Here is a 17,278-nt window from a genome sequence, read left to right on the forward strand (position 1 = left end):
GCATATGGGTGGAGACGATTGGCGAGGATTAGAGCAATGATCTTGCCAGTAACAGCAAGAAGGGAGATACCATGATAGTTCCCACACTCCGATTTGTCCCCTTTTTTAAAAATCCTCACCGTGTCTGCATCCCGTAGGTCCAATGCTATTTCCTCCGTCTGCCAGATGATGGAAATAAGTTTGTGAACACATCTGACCAGATCTTCACCTCCGTGCTTAAAGAGCTCTGCTGGTATTCCGCCAACACCAGAGGCTTTGCCGCATTTCAATCGACTGACCGCTGATTGTGTTTCCCTGAGGCTCGATTCTATCTTCAGCAGCTCACTGATCGGTAATTGCAGGATCTTATTTAGCAAGGATTCATCAACGAAAGAGTCTTGGTTCAGGAGATCTTGAAAACGTTCTTTCCATCGCTGGTTCTATTAATACATTTAATTTTATCAGTCTCTGAACTTGGTCTTTGCATTTTGTTCTTTTCTGGTTTTTACTCGTGATTGGACAGCACTTTTGTTTTTAAACGTGCTTTATAAATTAATCTGACTTTGACTCGACTTGTAAAATAAATGGATTTATCTTTACAGAAATCTGGATTTCGGCCGAGATTCTTCATGAACAAGCCAGAACTAACCAGGGCGAGGAAAAGCTCTGAGAAAACCTGAGGAAGAAACCTCGAATATTCAATAAAAATTTCAACAAACAAAACACAAATCTAGGGAAAAAGATAACAGCACGATTTTTAATAAAATAGTTTGTCAAATCCACACATTTTTACAAACAATTATTACTAACTACTACTAACAGTGATGGTGCTTAAAAAAGAGAAACTAAGTGAAATCTTGGCTTTAACCACAAACTCAGTAGTCACAGCCATGTAATGTAAAACATTAGAACGCACTTCAAACATCATAATTTTTTACCCCCAGTGTGACAAGTGGGTAAGCGCCGTCTGGCTGCAGGACCGGACTGCTCGTTTGCGCTGGGTTACCTATACTTCTGCCCCCCATGATTGCCCTCCCTCACTCCCTTCCCCCTCGAGTCCCGAGCTTTCATGTTGTAAAGTGTACTGTGTTTTTTGTGTTTATGTGCTGAGGTGTGTTTTTAATGTTCCCACACTGTACTTCCCACAGAAGCATAGTGTGGGGGTTGTTTTTTTTTTCTCCTCCTCTCCCCTCATGTTATTCTGTATTTTTCATCCCTGTCTTCCTGTCCTGTCTACCCCTGTGTCAATTGTATGTATGTATGCATGCATGTATATGTGCGGACAGGTTGACGGCTAAGTTCGCTGGTACTTGTGACTACTGACAAAGGGTTCATTCATTCATTCATTCATTCATAATTATCCAGTTTCCTCTAAAAGCAAATGATTTATTGTAAAATCCAAGGCAATCTGAGTCAAGCGCCATCTCTCTTCACGCTCTCTATCTGAAAAACAAACAAACCCACACCTGTATTCATTATGACAGAACATGTTGTGATGTGATCAGTGGTCGAGATCGTTGTGTACAAAACAGTTTACCAGAAAGTCAGCGGTTCTCTCAAAGATCCACCCAGATCCTGTAAAGCCTCGTTAAGCTCCTGTTTCAGCGCGGAGTAACTGGGCTTCTCGGTGTAATGCAGGCTCATCACCTGGAACAGGTAGCTCTGTAATGCACCTACACACACACACATACACACACACACAAAATTAAAATCACTTTAAAGAAAATGTTCAATATAAATCATTTTATCAATATCACTCTATAATTATATAAAAACACTCACTTGAAATTTTCTTCTTTTTAAAACAGAATTTCATTAATCCAGGAACATCAGCCATATACCTACACACACACACACACACACCTTTCAGCATTATTACAGTAATTCTCCCCCTTGAATGTTTTCCCCTGTACAGAGTGCAAATGTTTGTACCCCCATGGTTTCTGGGTTGAAAAAGGGGGAAAATTTAAAATGGATTTTTATTTTTCAGATTAACCAGAAAAAGGAAAAAAAAAAATCACACACCAAGAAATCCACACAAAAATTCCAAATGAAACAGACTACAGGAGTGTTATGGTTTGCAGATTAACAGTTATAACTGTTGGTAAATCTTTGTGATACAAGTGAAAGAACACTCCAGGTTCCCCGACATCTTTCCAAAAGACGAGTTTATGCTTCTCGGTTTCTCTGTAACATGACAAGCTGCATTTTTTTAAAATCCTATTAACTATGAGAGGAGAAAAAAGGGAGGCTGATAATTTTTGAACCAATATCATGTTATTGTTTAATTATTATCTTACTAAACATTATTTGATCATTTGTTGTTATTTGTGATAAAAAGGATCATCTGTTTACACACACCAAAAGTCTTATTGCTATAAGTTCTATGTATTTATTTTTTTTTTTTTTTTTGGGGGGGGGGGGGGGGGGGGGGGGGGGCGCACAAACTTTTGCACACAGTGGTGTATAATTGTATTTATTTTTTTTTGCGGTGCAGTTTTCATCAAATCCTGCGCTCTGATTGGGTGGCGAGCGGGTCCGTACCGTAGGCGACTCGCTCGTTCACAACAACAAACACAGTAGCAATTTTTGTCAACATTTATTTTCACATTTCTCAGGAGAATAGCATTAATTTTACAGCATGGATAGCGATAACGACAGTGTTCACAGCGAAAGCGAGTTTTACTCCCCTGAGGAAGAAGAAATAAAAGAAAACATTTCAGGAGAAAGATAAAAACCTCTAACTGTTGCTAACACTGAGCAAAAACATGGCTGAATCCTGAATGACTCCTATCTGTATAAATAGGGGACTACATAGGTGGCAGAATGTAGTGTTTTTCCTGCCATGGAAGTGCACTTGTATACCGAGGAGGAAGCCATTTGCATTACAGCCGTGAATGAGGATTCAAAATGGCGGCTCGGCTCGGTTTTCCCTTTCGGACGCTCTCGTTTTCTCTTTAGGATTTGGTAAAGAAAAACAATATATATTATTTACCAGCTTAAGGTCGGTCCGTATGGTGAAATACTGTGACCTCGGTCAGTACTTTCAAGACCTCAACTTTTGGACTGAAATCATGAAATAAAATGTTTAATATTGGGATGCACAGCGTGTTTCTTTCCTACTGCTGCTGGCCTCAAACATGATTACTGACCCCACGCTTATCCCCCCCGTACCATTCCTCAGACTCCTGGTCCACTCTGCCCCACCCACCTCAATACACAAGACCAGTGACCCCCATTTACCCCCCCCAGGTTATCTTATTTCTATGTTATTTTATTACTTATTTCTTAATATCTTAGAATAGACCGTTTTTCTGTAGATCCTTTATTAGAATAGACTGTCTTTATTTAGTATTTATTTATTGAGCACCTTAACGCCAAGCCAAATTCCTTGTAGTTGCAACAATTACTTGCCAATAAAGCTGTCTCTGATTCTGATGTGAATATTTATGGTGTGATAATGAAGGGACACAATGTTTTTTGTTCTAAGTGTATGAAGGTTTTGTTCTAACTTTTTTGCTCATGACTGTGTGTGTGTGTGTGTGTGTGTGTGTGTGTGTGTGTGTGTGTTTGTGTTTTACTTGTCTTTCTGTGCAGAAACAGCTGAGCCTGATTGAGTGATGGGACTCCAGGGCAGAGAGCCAGTCAGCCAGAAGAGCAAACAAAAACCCAGAGATTGTAGATCACTGCGCCGAGATGGACCTGAAACACACACACACACACACATACGTCAAAAGCATATAGCTCACTTTTGACATTTGAATCTGAACCGAGTTTCATCTGAACAACAAACACGGTACAGAAAAGTCCGAACCCTTTTGTTCAAACCAAAAGAAAACGTGAAACTTACAGTCTTGTCATCTGTCCTTTTGTGTAATTTGTACTTTGATTAGATGACGTGTGCTCAGCTGTTGCATGCGGAGATGCTTTTCTGCTCACCACGGTTGTAAAGAGTGATGAGTTAATATATCCTTCCTGGCAATAAAAGCTCAAAGGAATCTGAGCATTTTCCTCTGACCTCTCTTACCAGCGAGGCGTTTGTTTCCACCCACAGAACTGTCACTCAGTCGATGTTTGTTGTTTGTTTTTGGCCCCATTCTGTGTAAACTCTAGACACTGTTGTGTGTGAAAACCCCAGGAGATCAGCAGGTTCTGAAATACTCTAAAACTGGGGTGGGGCGTGTCATGTGTCATGCTGCGCAATCATGTGACATGTCTGTTGCTGATTGGCTGTATGAACCTACAGTACTGGGCTGGTTACAGTTAGCTCAGTTAGCCCTCAGCCTCGCTTCATATCATTGTGTGTGTTTCTGTGCGACCGCGAGTGGCGCCGATACACTCCGTTTAAAAAACAAAATGAAACCTTATACTGATCCCCCCACCCCCCCTTACCTTTGACAGACAGGCGGGGCTTAGCCTTGCTCGCCCACTGATATGATCCACCCCCTGCTCTAATACCCTTTAGGACTTTATTCCACCCTCGCACTGTCCTTTGTGTCTATTGTCCTGTTTTAGTAATTACTGCACCGTCTTACACCGTTTACACACATGCACTTTATCTAGTCCTGTGTATTCTCATGGAGCAGCATGGCCCATCATGTGGAACACGGGATAGTGAGGTAGGTGTGTGTGTGTGTGTGCACGCGCGCATGGGCATGTGTGTGGTTATTACCAGACCCTTTGTGTGAATCTACACTGATGAAGTTGAGGTTTCCCTGATGGGGCGTCCGGCTGTTTTCCCGATATTCCACATGTTTCCCTCCAGGACAGAACCGGAACGCGTGACCAAAACCTGACAGAAAAACCTAAAACCACCCCACACACAGACACACACCATTTAGCTACAAAAAAATTGTTGAATATTGTCTCTTAAACATCATCAAATGAATGTGAATGGTTTATGTAAATGTAAACAGCATTTAAGCAGTGAATGATCCCCCCCCCAGCACAAAAAACAGCCCTAGTGTTTTATCCCCCAGCGTTGCCGAGCTCTGGATTGTGATTGGTCAGAAGGGAAGGTGTTGATTAATTCTCTACAACAGCAGCTCTGACAATCGTGCAGCTGCACATCACATCACAGGTTTAGTTCTGATACCTCATCGTTTCCGTGGTAACAGCAATAATATTCAGATTACAGAACATGGAATTGTTGATTATGGGGACTTTTTTGGAAGACGATGTTTGTGTAACCTGTCTGGAAAGGCGCTGTGTAACAGTCAGAGATGAAGCTGGAACTAAAGTTTTTGACATCTTCAGGACAAAGGAGGGTTTTTTTGTCTTATTAACATTAAAATAGAGAATAAAGAGAGGCAGGTGAGAGCAAGACCGTTTATAGCTGCTATAATGCAAGAGACAACTTCAACATGAAACGTAGCTATAATCATACAATACAAGAAGTCTAACATGTCCTTATAGAATAAGTAAGTGTTTGTACTTATGAGCAGTTTGCTGTGGTATAAGAGGAATAAAACACTTTGTGTTAACAGGACTTTCACTTAATCACACCAGCCTGCTGTTAGTTATTTTTCTCTCTCAGCACATCCCCAATTTCTTTATTCCTATCATGGTTAAACTAATAAATCGGAATGTAAAAGTTTTAAACCAGTGGTATGATGGATAATGACGGAGCTGACCTGCGAGTGTCCCTGGGTGCTGATGTAGATGTTTCCAGCGTGGATGTCTGCATGAACGTACTCATTCTCATGGATGAACTCCAGAGCATCCAACTGAAGTGAAGTGAACACACACACACACACACACACACCCCCCTTACATTTAATAAAGCTCTTATACGCATCCCTTTACAGCGAGGGAGAATGCAGTCATAGTGAAGTAAAGAAAAGAAAATTAAAGGAAAGAAAAGAGGTGTACTAATCGCAGTGCCAGCTGCAGGACTTCTCTCTCATGGAGACTCTCCGTCTGTGTGTCCAGAACTGACTGCAGAGTGCAGCCCATATCGGGAAATACCAAAAACCTGCAGTGTGACCGACGCAAACATTAACACACACATGACTTTTTGTGCTTATATTTCACACACAGATGTGTACACACACACACACACACACACACACACACACACACACACACACCTGTACGTTTCATGAACCCCAAAACCAACACATGATGGAATTCCAAGGAAGTCCAAGCTGAGCTTCTTCATCCACTTCTCCACTGAAAAGATTTAAAAAAAAAAAAAAAAAAAACACATTTCAGTAAGACTCTTTTAGAATATTTTTATGAATCACTGTTCATGTAAACCAAACCAAAGTAAACATTTTCTGCTAAACATTTCTCAGTTTAGCTGCCAGTGTGATTTCAGTTCCTGTTTGTCATCTTGTTAATCTGAGTATTGAGAAATGTATTTGTCCTAAGGCATGGAAGATAGCAAAAATTATTCCACTTTAAAAAAAAAAAAAATCCATCTGGGTCTTTTTCGGGCACAAACAGTCGTCCTATAAGTTTGTTACCAGTATTAGGAAAGGTGATGGAGAGAATTATTTTTGAACAAATGCAAAGATATTTTGATGTACATCATTTAAACACAGATACCAACATGCCTATAGGCCCGGCCACAGTACATGTACAGCTTTACGCAAATGATTGATGACTGGCAATGTAATATGGATGGTGGAAAATTGGTGGGTGCTGTTTTACTGGATTTCAGTGCAGCGTTTGATATTATTGATCATTTTTTGTTATTGGATAAACTTAAACATTATGACTTCACTCCGCCTGCATTAAAATGGATGGAGAGTTACTTAAGAGAGAGAGGGCAGACTGTTTACTTTAATGGTAGTTTTTCTTAAGTTAGTCCTGTTGACTGTGGAGTACCACAGGGGAGCTGTTTAGGGCCTTTATTGTTTTCGATTTTCATTAATGATCTCCCCCGGTGCTGAGTAAAGCTCAAATTTCTATGTACGCGGATGATTCAACAATATATGCAGCGGCAGAATCAGCTGATATTGTTAATGATATATTACAGAAAGAACTACAATTAGTGGTAGAGTGGGTAACCAGTAATAAACTTGTGCTTAATGTGACCAAAACAAAGGCCATATTCATAGGATCAAGGCATCAATTGAAAGCTGAACCAAAATCGAATTTACAGGTAAATTATATTTCTGTTGAACAAGTACAAGAGACTAAACTTCTGGGCATTACTATTAATCCTACTTTATCATGGTCTAACCATACTGATAAAATTGTAAGAAAAATGGGAAGGGGAGTGTCAGTTGTAAGAAGAATTTCAAAAGGTATGCCACCGGAAGTTATTGAACAGGTTCTAAATGCTTTAGTGACATCACAGTTAGATTATTGCTTTGTAATATGGTCTAGTGCTTCTATGAAAGATATGAGAAAATTGCAAGTTGTTCAAAATAAAGCAGCACGTTGTGCATTACATTGTTCTTACAGAACCAACGTGAAGGACATGCATCATCGATTGAGATGGTTAACCTTTTTGAGAAACATTATGTTAACACAGTCCCCAAGAATATTGTACAAAAGGTTACTGCCTAATTTTGTTCAACATGAATATCAAACGCGATATGCAACTGACGGAAGGTTTATATTGCCCAGAGCCAATGCATGTAGTATTCAGAAGACGGTCATATATAGAGCGATGGAGAGGTGGAACTCATTGCCAGGGTGTATTGTGCATGAGAATACTAGGGAAAGATTTAAGATGCTGATAAAACAATACCTTGTAGGATCTAATGAATTATGATTTTGTTGTGGGAAGTCCAAAATATTACTGAGTATGATAAAAATGGATTGTATTGCTTTATTGAGTTTGTATTAAGATTTATATGTTTTTGGAAGGGAGGCGTGGGAGTGGGGGGGTGTCTCGGGGTGCGGGTGTCTGGCGCGTGTTCACCGGTGCTACGAGGAAGCCTCCGCTGTTGGGGGGGTGTAGGTGGGCACGTGTTGGGGGCTGGGTGTCTGCATCCTCAGATCACTCTCAGACTTGTTTCTTTCTTTTGGTGTAGTTGCTGTTTGTTTGTTTATTATTTGAATTGGAGAAAAGGGAATATGCAAAGTGGAGAGAAACCCGTGGTAATGTATATTAGGATTGAACAGATTTATGAATATTATTGTACTTGATTCAAATATGTGAACTACTGTGTGTTTGGTTTGCAGTGCATGTTGGAATGTATTGTATGTATAGACCCCTTTCACTGACGTCACCCGAAACCGGAAGTAAACAGACCCTGCGCCATTTTGGAAGACCAACAAACTCGTGATTAGGGGGAAATAACGGCAGCGGTATGTGAACCCACGAGAATAAAGTGGAGTGGCAAACGACTTAAACAAACAAATCTGAGCTGTTTTATTTATGATTTATTGGCCCAACAGTAGACTTGAAAGAAACCTGTGTGAGACTTGGCAAAAACCTGTGGATATAATGGATAAGTCTGTGCATGATCTGCGGACACTTTGAGGTAAGCAAACGCAAGAAATTCAGATTTAAAACATGATAAATTGGCCCCAAGTTGATAACTGTATGAGGAGCAAGCCTCCCAGACTTCTACAATTTAATAATAATAATAATAATAATTTAGGATGGTTTGGGGCTTGCTTGCTGCTGCCAGGTTGGTTGTTGAGTAGCCTGACTGTTTTTTTTTTTTTCTTGCGTGTGGTATCATTGTTGACGCGAGGTTGTTTTTTGAACATGCCAATGTGGACACGATTTCCCCTGATGAGTTATGACTTCAGACGTGATGCGTGTGTGGAGGTGTGGAGTCCGCGTGATATGTGCGTAAGATAGGCTTCTCATGTGTTTGGAGATCCGCGCTCCGAGACAAGCGCAAGCACACACACCCCCAAGGGAAAAAAAGGGGCCCCCCGAAAATATCGGCATAGTTCGAACACTGAGTGTAGGCACTGGGTGTAAACAACAAATAGTTTACAATGTCTGGGTAGCAAACAGATGGCAGAATTGGTGTCAGGTCCTCCTTATGTTTCCATTCTCCCTTGCCCCGAGTCTTATCATATGGGTCAAACCCATCAATCACAGCCAGTTTCTCCACATACCGTGCCCTTTCTGCAGCTGGTAATGTACTCACATAACCAGAATTATCAGCCATCGTGTCACTTTACTCTCGCTCGTAGTTTGTTTTATATTGTGAGTGCATGTACTTGGTCTTCCAATATGGCGCCTAACAAAATCTCGCGGCGCGGTGACGTCATGTGAAAGGGGTATATATGTATGATTTGTTTGATGTTATGATGCGAGAAGATTGGACACCAGGAAGGATAGCCTTGTTTAAAACAAGTGCTAATGGTGATTCCGAATAAAAATGAAATGAAACCTTCAGGACTAAGAGAGCCATGTCAAGTTTTGTGCCGACATCCATTAGACTCATGAACGGTTGAACACCATTTTTTAAAATATTCCTTTAATTATTTCTGGGTTTTGTGTTATTTATTGTGCTTTGTAAAGCTTTATTTTCCCCTGTTAATTGGTCCATGGGGTATGCTGTACATGATGTGTGTGTTGGTAAATGAATTGGATACGCACTGATGCTTTTCTCGCATGAAGTTCCTAACGGAAAAATAAAGTTATTTGAATTGAGAAATTTTATTATAAGAAGAAGAAATGCTGTCTTGCATCAGCTGAGGCGTTTGTTTCTAGCTCACGGCTGGGTCCGTCCTCCGTTTATACACCAACTTTTTTTTTGGTCATGGCTCAATGATTAATTTTATTTGTCTTGATTTACAGGTGTGAGACAGACGGCTCACTTTCTTTTCTTCAATCTTTTTTAAAAAAAATATTCTTTAACACCAATAAAATAAAGTGACTGGTTTTCACTAAATGCTCTGGATGGTCTTCTTAGCCCCCTACAGTGGTATGCAAAAGTTTGGGCACCCCTGGTCAAAATTGCTGTTACTGTGAACAGTTAAGCAAGTTGAAGATGAAATGATCTCCAAAAGGCATAAAGTTAAAGATGACTCATTCCCTTTATACTTTAAGCAAAAACTATTTATTTTCATCTTTTATATTTTCAAAAATGACAAAAACAGAAAAGGGCCCAAAGCAGTTACTAGGGGTGACAGGTACTAACCCTGCATGGTTAGTACCTAGTAACACCCCCTTTGGCAAGTATCACAGCTTGTAAACACTTTTTGTAGCCAGCTAATAATCTTTCAGTTCTTACCTGGGGGATTTTCACACATTCATCCTTGCAAAAGGCTTCCAGTTCTACAAGTTTCTTGGGCTGTCTTGCATGCACTGCTCTTTTGAGCTCTATCCACAGATTTTCAATGATGTTTAGGTCAGGGGACTGTGAGGGCCCGGGCAAAACCTTCAGCTTGGGCCTCTTGAGGGATTCCATTGTAGATTTTGAGGTGTGTTTTAGATCATCGTCTTATTGTAGGACCCGTCCTCTTTTTAACTTCAACTTTTTTTTTTTACAGATGGTCTGATATACCAGCAAATTCTGGAAGCAAATTTATTCGAATCCATGCTTCCCTCGACCAATGAAGTGTGCCCTGTGCCACTGACTGCAACACAACCCCAAAGCATGATGGATCCACACCCATGCTTCAGAGTCGGAGAGGTGTTCTTTTCCTGGAATTTGGCACCCTTTTTTCTCCAAACATATCTTTGCACATTGTGGCCATAAAGTTCTATTTTGATTTCATCAGTCCACAGGACTTGTTTCCAAAATGCATCAGGCTTATTTAGATGTTCATTTGCAAACTTCAGAATTTTGTGGCTAGGACGCAGGAAAGGTTTTCTTCTGATGACTCTCCCATGAAGATCATATTTGTTCAGGTGCCGCTGCATAGTAGAACAGTGCACCACCACTCCAGGGTCTGCTCAATCTTTCTGAAGGTCATTTGCAGTCAAACAGGGGGTTTAATTTGCCTTTCTAGCAATCCAACGAGCAGTTCTTTCAGAAAGTTTTCTTCATCTTCCAGACCTCACCTTGATCTCCACTGTTTCTGTTAACTGCCATTTCTTAATAACATTACAATCTGAGGAAACAGCTACCTGAAAACACTTTGCTATGTTCTTGTAGCCTTCTCCTGCTTTGTGAGCATCAATTATTTTATTATTCAGAATGCGAGGCAGTTGCTTCGAGGAGCCCATGGCTGCTGATTTTAGGGACAAGTTTGAGGAGTCAGAGAATTTATACAGCTTTGAAATCTGCATCATCTGACCTTTCCTAATGAAGAATTTGAACAAGCCACAGCTCAATAAGCTAATTAAAGTCTGGAACCTTGGTAAAAGTTACCTGAGAACTCAAATGTATTGGGGTGGCCAAACTTTCGCATGGTGTTCCTTTTCTTTTTTCACTCTCCAATTGTACAAAACAAAAATAATACACAAATCTTGCAGAAAACGCTGAAAAGAAACGTGTCGTCTTTACCTTTATGCCTTTTGGTGATCAGTTCATCTTCTGCTCACTTAACTATTCACAGTAACAGACATTTTCAGTAAGGGTGCCCAGACTTTTGCATGCCACTGTATATCATGAACCGGTGTGAGGATGTGTTTTGATCGAGACTCTAAAGCTTTTCTACAAGTGGCTCTGGAGAAGGGCGTCGGCTAAACGCTGTAAATATAATACAAATAAACAATTTAAACTCGACATTATATTCCAGATATAAAAGTGCAGTAATCCAGGCAGATTAGATAAAGTCAAGGTTTAAATGACATGATAAATTTACACACCTCAGGAGCACGAGGAGGATATGAACTTTTTCCCCCCTGCATTTACAGGATTTTAATGAATACCAAATTTCTGGTGTAAACACTCATTAATGATTTATGAATAAATCTGTTTGTATCCAGCCTGATAAACGAGGCTCGGCGTCAGGACGCGACGTTACACACTGACCTGCAGCAGGTTTGGCAGCTCTTTGGAGATAATTCTGTTCATTAAACAGCTGTCCATCTTTGGCACCCTGAACAGGACACACACACACACACACACACACACACACACGTACGAGTAAACACACGCAATATAAAGCACACACACACACAGCTTGGTATTTATATATATTATATCTAATGCGTGTTGGTTCTCACCAGTCTCATTATGTGTTTCGAGTCATTCGATGAGCTCCGTACACCAACCTGTTGCACTGAACACACAACCAACAGATTTAATACACACGCACGCTTTCAATCTTCGTGCTACACGTCACTCTTCACCAACTACTCCTCTCATGCTGTGTTTAAAAATGCTGCTTATAATTTTAAACGTGTTTCCAGACCCAACATCAGGGATGTGATTTGGGGCTGGTGAAATTATCTGAAAATTTTAGCCGGGGGTCTGGGGGCCGCAGGCCCCCAGCTGGTCCAGGGCAGCGGCCTGGTGGGGGGACAAGGGAGGAAGCCCCCCGAAGCTCCTGGGTTCTGGGGTTTTCTGACTTAAAAATTGTACTAAAATGGCAAGCAAACACACAAGAAAAAAACTTGTCATGATTAACAAATTCAAGCCAATTTAATGGTCAACATGCAACTCTGACACACACACTCTCGCTCACTCTCACACACACACATTTGCTCGATCACACACACTCTCGCTCACTCTCACACACACACACACCCCAAAGAACCAGCGCGAGCAAGGCCCGCTAGCCCCGCGCCTTGTGACGTAATTCGCCCCGAGGCGAGCCGCGGTTTTTCTCCAACCATTCCCAGCGGAACTTTTTTTTCACTATTCTGTCGATTTCTTTAACTCGATTTGCATCTTTACGCTCGATCATGGAGGCTGCCATCTTTCAACTCTTTGTTTGAAGCGAGCTTACGTACAGCTATCTAACAAGCGCGTTCATTGGTTGTTACAGAGCGATGAGCCAATCACGTACCTCGTTTCATCTCAATGACGTAATTACGTCATTGAGATGAAACGAGGTACGTGATTGGCTCATCGCTCTGTAACAACCAATGAACGCGCTTGTTAGATAGCTGTACGTAAGCTCGCTTCAAACAAAGAGTTGAAAGATGGCAGCCTCCGTGATCGAGCGTAAAGATGCAAATCCGAGGCTGCCATCTTTCAAACAAAGTCGGAACGAATAGGATACAAATGTGGATGAGGGAAAAATCGGAAAAAAATTTTCTTCAAGTTTTGAGATGAAAAAAGCGGAATTCCGCGAATTTGCGGAAAAATCACATCCCTGCAACATCCTTTTGTAAACAATCCTTTACAACCCAGAAACAGACTCCGCCCCATGTCACAAGCAGAGCTCCTCAGCGCCACGTCTTTTCCGTATGTGTCAAATCCTAAACTCAGAGTGCTCTTCATTTCTGTGATACGGTTCAGGAATGTGGGATTGATCCACCCTATGTGAGCCTGACCTCCTTGTTTACGCTTTAAATCTTTACATACCGCCCCTTTAATATTTGGTCAGTGCTCTGAATAAAGTGAAATGGTCAGTGAGGATGAGGCGTACCCTCGTATGTCAGCTCCACGTCAGTCTGACTCAACAGCTTCCCGAGTCTCCATTTCTTTCCTGACTGGTCACAAAACTCCAGTCCTTCCTCCACGGGCTCCACGGCACACACTCGCTTCGCCCGTTTAGCTTTGCCTTTCAACAAAGACACACAAAACACAACAGCAGGAATATTTACAAAGTGTAGAAAAGTGCTTTCCGTTACAAGGCTCTCCATGTTTGGTTCGTTTTGACAAGTTTGAATGACAGCTGTGTCGATACTTTTCTCAGCTGCTGTGTAATCGCTCACCTGAGGGTGGAGTCTGACAAGACGGAGAGAACACTTTCTTTTGCTCTTCCTCTTCTTTCACTTCCGGGGACATTTTCTGTTTCCGAGGCGATGTGACCGGACTCTGACCTGAAATCCGAAGGGAACAGATAAGAACTTTAAGGCTTTCTGATCGAGTCGAATCACCGATAGGTCAGCGTGAGATCGTTCAGATTTTTCACCCTTGTTTGCTGCAGGTTTAGATGGTGTGGATGGATTGCGGGTTTTCCTGACGACGGATCTGCGTGTGGCTCTGATGGGAGAGCGAATCAGTGCTGAGGAGGAGGAGGACGGATCACCAGAAACACCTGTACAGAAAGAAGAAAATGAATCTCAATGTAAATCCTTTAGACAGAGCTGTTAATTTATACACAACAAGTAGAGCTTCAATAAAAAAAAAAGGGTTTTCAGTCGTGTTCCCAAATGAGGATGCTCAGTCAGTCACACAAAAAAGGCAAAGAGTGTCCCAGAGATGCACAGGAGATCATGAACTAACATGAATTCTGGACTCTGATTGGTCAGGAGCAGATCTGTTATGGGTGCGCTCCTGCATCACACCCAGAATTCCCAGGATAGACTCCGGATCCACTGCAACCCTGACTAGGATAAAGCGATTACTGTAGATGGAAGGATCTGTGTACTCTCTGTTTCACCTTTAGAAACAGCTTCCACACTGTATTCAGCCTTATTATACCTGAACCAGGCAGAATTTTCAGATCCACAATCACCTTTAGAGTGAGAGGTTCAGAAAAAACAACAACTGGCTTTTGGTTCCTTTCAAATCATTTTTAGTCGATTTTGATTTTTTGTTTTCTGGTCTTTCTGCAGCATGCACCCATATTTTATTACAGTGGTTTTATAACCAGACACTGACGTGAACGTGTGGCAAAGCTGCGACTCTAGAAAGCCAAAGAAAGCAGAGAATTAAAATGTGTGTTTCCCCTCCCATCAAAATTAAGAAATACATTTGCATTTGAATCACTTTATTTATTAACGTTTCACTGATAGGAAAGTTTTCAGCGTAATAAAGCAAGTGTCGGATACTGTACAACGTTTTGACATTGTGTAGTATACTGTAGAAAAGTTAATCATTTTTTTTGTCCGCTGGGTCAAATAATAAACAAATGGAAAAAACCCTTGTCTTCACACTGGCTCGACTATCTGAACATCTATAGTTTGGAACTTAAATTAGAACTCGATGCTCAAGTATATCCAGTCCACTTCCTGAACTTTATTTGAACATCTCCGGTCATCAGTATTTTTAAGTGAATCAGGGTGGCTATAATTATGAAATATTACACGATTTACTGGATGCCACAAGCACAGTACGTCTGAGGACTGGGCAGAGTGTCATCATACTTAATTTTAGCCCATTTTTACTGTCAACTTTCAATGAAAATCCACCCTAAACTTTGCCTTTATGGCTATATTATGGACACTAATGAGTGGAGCTTAAAAGTAGACTGTCTTTCGATTTCATAAAATCAGGGAAATTTAGTTTCCTCTGAAATGTGGTCATTGTGACATATATTTATTCTTGTGATATCTTTAAAAAAATGCTATTCTGTGGCTGGGAAGTTATTTAATTTGAGGGGATTAAAGCAAATAATGTGCATGAAATCGCTCACTTCGCGCAGTCAAGCGGACAGAGGAAGTCCGTGTGCACATGCGCAGGTTTACCTTCTTCTTTTGGGTTTTACGGCAGCTGGCATCCACAGTGTTGCATTACTGCCATCTACAGGTTTCCCTTTGAGCGTGCACTGACAGTTCCATCATTCTGTCGCTAAATGAACAGCTGATCACACCGAGGTGCTCGCTGAGCGCCCATATTTATTAGTTTGGTCCTGCGTTTCCTTTCCTTCGTATATAACATAACGTCTTTTCTTCTCGCTTTCTTTCCGTTCTTGTAGTCGCTCTTTCATGTTTCATTCGCACGCTCATGTCCTCCATTTTTCTCTCCTGTTTCAAATTTGTATCCCACAATGCCTTGCGTGAACGGGGAAAGCCCACCATGTGATGCATGACGTAGTATCTTGAATTGGGTCATGGTGAAGCAGGAAAAAATAGCAGAGAATTTACAGCCATGTGGCCCGAAATTCATTTACTGTTCTAATAAATAAATAAGTCTGCGATTTGAATTCAGTAGCTTTCGGCCACTAAACAAAAATAATTGGGTGTCGGGGAAATTCTTTTCTGAAAGGCAGATCTGAAAGGCAGTCTGCATTTAAGTGGCATTAACGATGAAATATTCCATAGTTCATTCAACAGAGACAGTCGAGGAGATCTTAGAGTTTAACTTGTAGGAATAATTTATAATTAAATTTAAGGACCTTTTTTTCCTCTCAAATTCCTGAGAAAATCCACCTTAAACTGTCATTAAGGCTTTACTCCAGCCATCGATAACCGATATTTGAGAGATTATACTTCTAAAACCTTCCGCAGTTCATACAAGCCCTGAGTTTATACTTGACAGATGCAATAAGCAGGCTACAGCAGTGAAGGTAAACTGTCCAACAGGAGCACACTTCCGAGTTTCATGCAGAAAAGGAGCGAGGAATGAAGTGAATGTGCACTGAATGCTGCAGGTCTTTGTACCGGTCATGGTGATGTCCAGAGTCCGGACCGGGGCTGCACTCGGCTCACACACCGCCTCAGGAACCACCGCCACCACAGGGTTTGTGGATTCAGGAGGATCCACCAGGCTGGGCAGCTTCTCCCCACAGCTCGGACAGAACCGGAACCCAGGCTGCATTTTTGAGCCGCATTGTGGGCAGAAGTGTAAAGGCATGATGGCGCTCGACCAAAAACAGGCGCTGATTAAAAGTCAACAGATCATTAATTATCTCACAATTAGCTTTCATTCATCTGGTTATTTACCTAAACTCAAATCACAGCAGCATGAGAAACAGTCTGTTTTACAACTAAAACAAATAAATGTGAATAAACCTGGTTTAAAAGCTGCTCTGGTGTTTACACACAGTAACAGGTAGACATTTTGAAAGAGCGTTCGTTAGTCACGTGACTCAACGACGGCGAGCGGTGAGGGACAAACTGGGTGGGTGCGGTGCTTCTTCTTCTTCTTTCGGTTTTTATGGCGGTTGGCAACTAGCTTCAATGGTGCATTACCGCCACCAACTGGACTGGGGTGTGGTACTTGAGTTTAATTTAAAAAAAAAACAAACCTAAATTATTTTTAATTAAACCTGTGTTCCTTAAGAAACTAAATACATATTTGAAGCAGATTTCACCTGTACTTCTTTGCAGAATGTCCTCCAAGTTTAACACTAATTGTTTCCCTTGCAACTGTAAAATTAATCTTTGTCTTTCTTCCTAGGACATTGCAAAATAACCTGCTCTGTAGACTCTGGGCTGCCACAGATATCACAGTTTCCATCTGCATGCTTTTTTATTATCACCAAAGAACTATTTAATCTTGTGTGTCCAAACCTCATTCTCGAAAAAGCATCCTCCTCTTCCTTACTTCTGTTGGTGTTTCTGCTCTTTCCCACTTTGTTCTGGATATTATAAAACTGTCTCTCAGTCTGGCCATTGTCACATAATGTTTGCCATTTTCCCTTAACT

The 17,278-nt window shown here is 41.2% G+C and overlaps 1 protein-coding gene across 1 annotated transcript; it reads right to left on the bottom strand.

Moving 5' to 3' along the window:
- Positions 1–722: 722 nt before the first annotated feature.
- vrk3 (VRK serine/threonine kinase 3) lies at positions 723–16,754 on the bottom strand. The gene is made up of 15 exons (XM_060940764.1): positions 16,643–16,754; positions 16,292–16,509; positions 13,879–14,004; positions 13,679–13,786; positions 13,390–13,524; positions 12,020–12,075; positions 11,826–11,892; positions 6,069–6,150; positions 5,851–5,953; positions 5,613–5,705; positions 4,652–4,784; positions 3,561–3,681; positions 1,762–1,820; positions 1,517–1,652; positions 723–1,422 (listed from the first exon to the last, which is right to left on the bottom strand). Coding segments are annotated over exons 2-15 (1,413 nt in total). The 5' UTR covers positions 16,485–16,509; positions 16,643–16,754; the 3' UTR covers positions 723–1,421.
- Between the last annotated feature and the right edge of the window lie 524 nt (positions 16,755–17,278).

Source organism: Neoarius graeffei, chromosome 15 (genome assembly GCF_027579695.1).
Source record: "Neoarius graeffei isolate fNeoGra1 chromosome 15, fNeoGra1.pri, whole genome shotgun sequence".
Lineage (NCBI taxonomy): Eukaryota > Metazoa > Chordata > Actinopteri > Siluriformes > Ariidae > Neoarius > Neoarius graeffei.

Coding starts and splice junctions, on each gene's coding strand:
- vrk3 (XM_060940764.1), bottom strand. CDS start 16,484: ATGCCTTTACACTTCTGCCCACAATGCGGCTCAAAAATGCAGCCTGGG. Junction 13,787..13,878: donor TAAACCTGCAGCAAACAAGG/GTGAAAAATCTG, acceptor TTCGGATTTCAG/GTCAGAGTCCGGTCACATCG. Junction 5,706..5,850: donor TGCAGCTGGCACTGCGATTA/GTACACCTCTTT, acceptor ACTTCACTTCAG/TTGGATGCTCTGGAGTTCAT.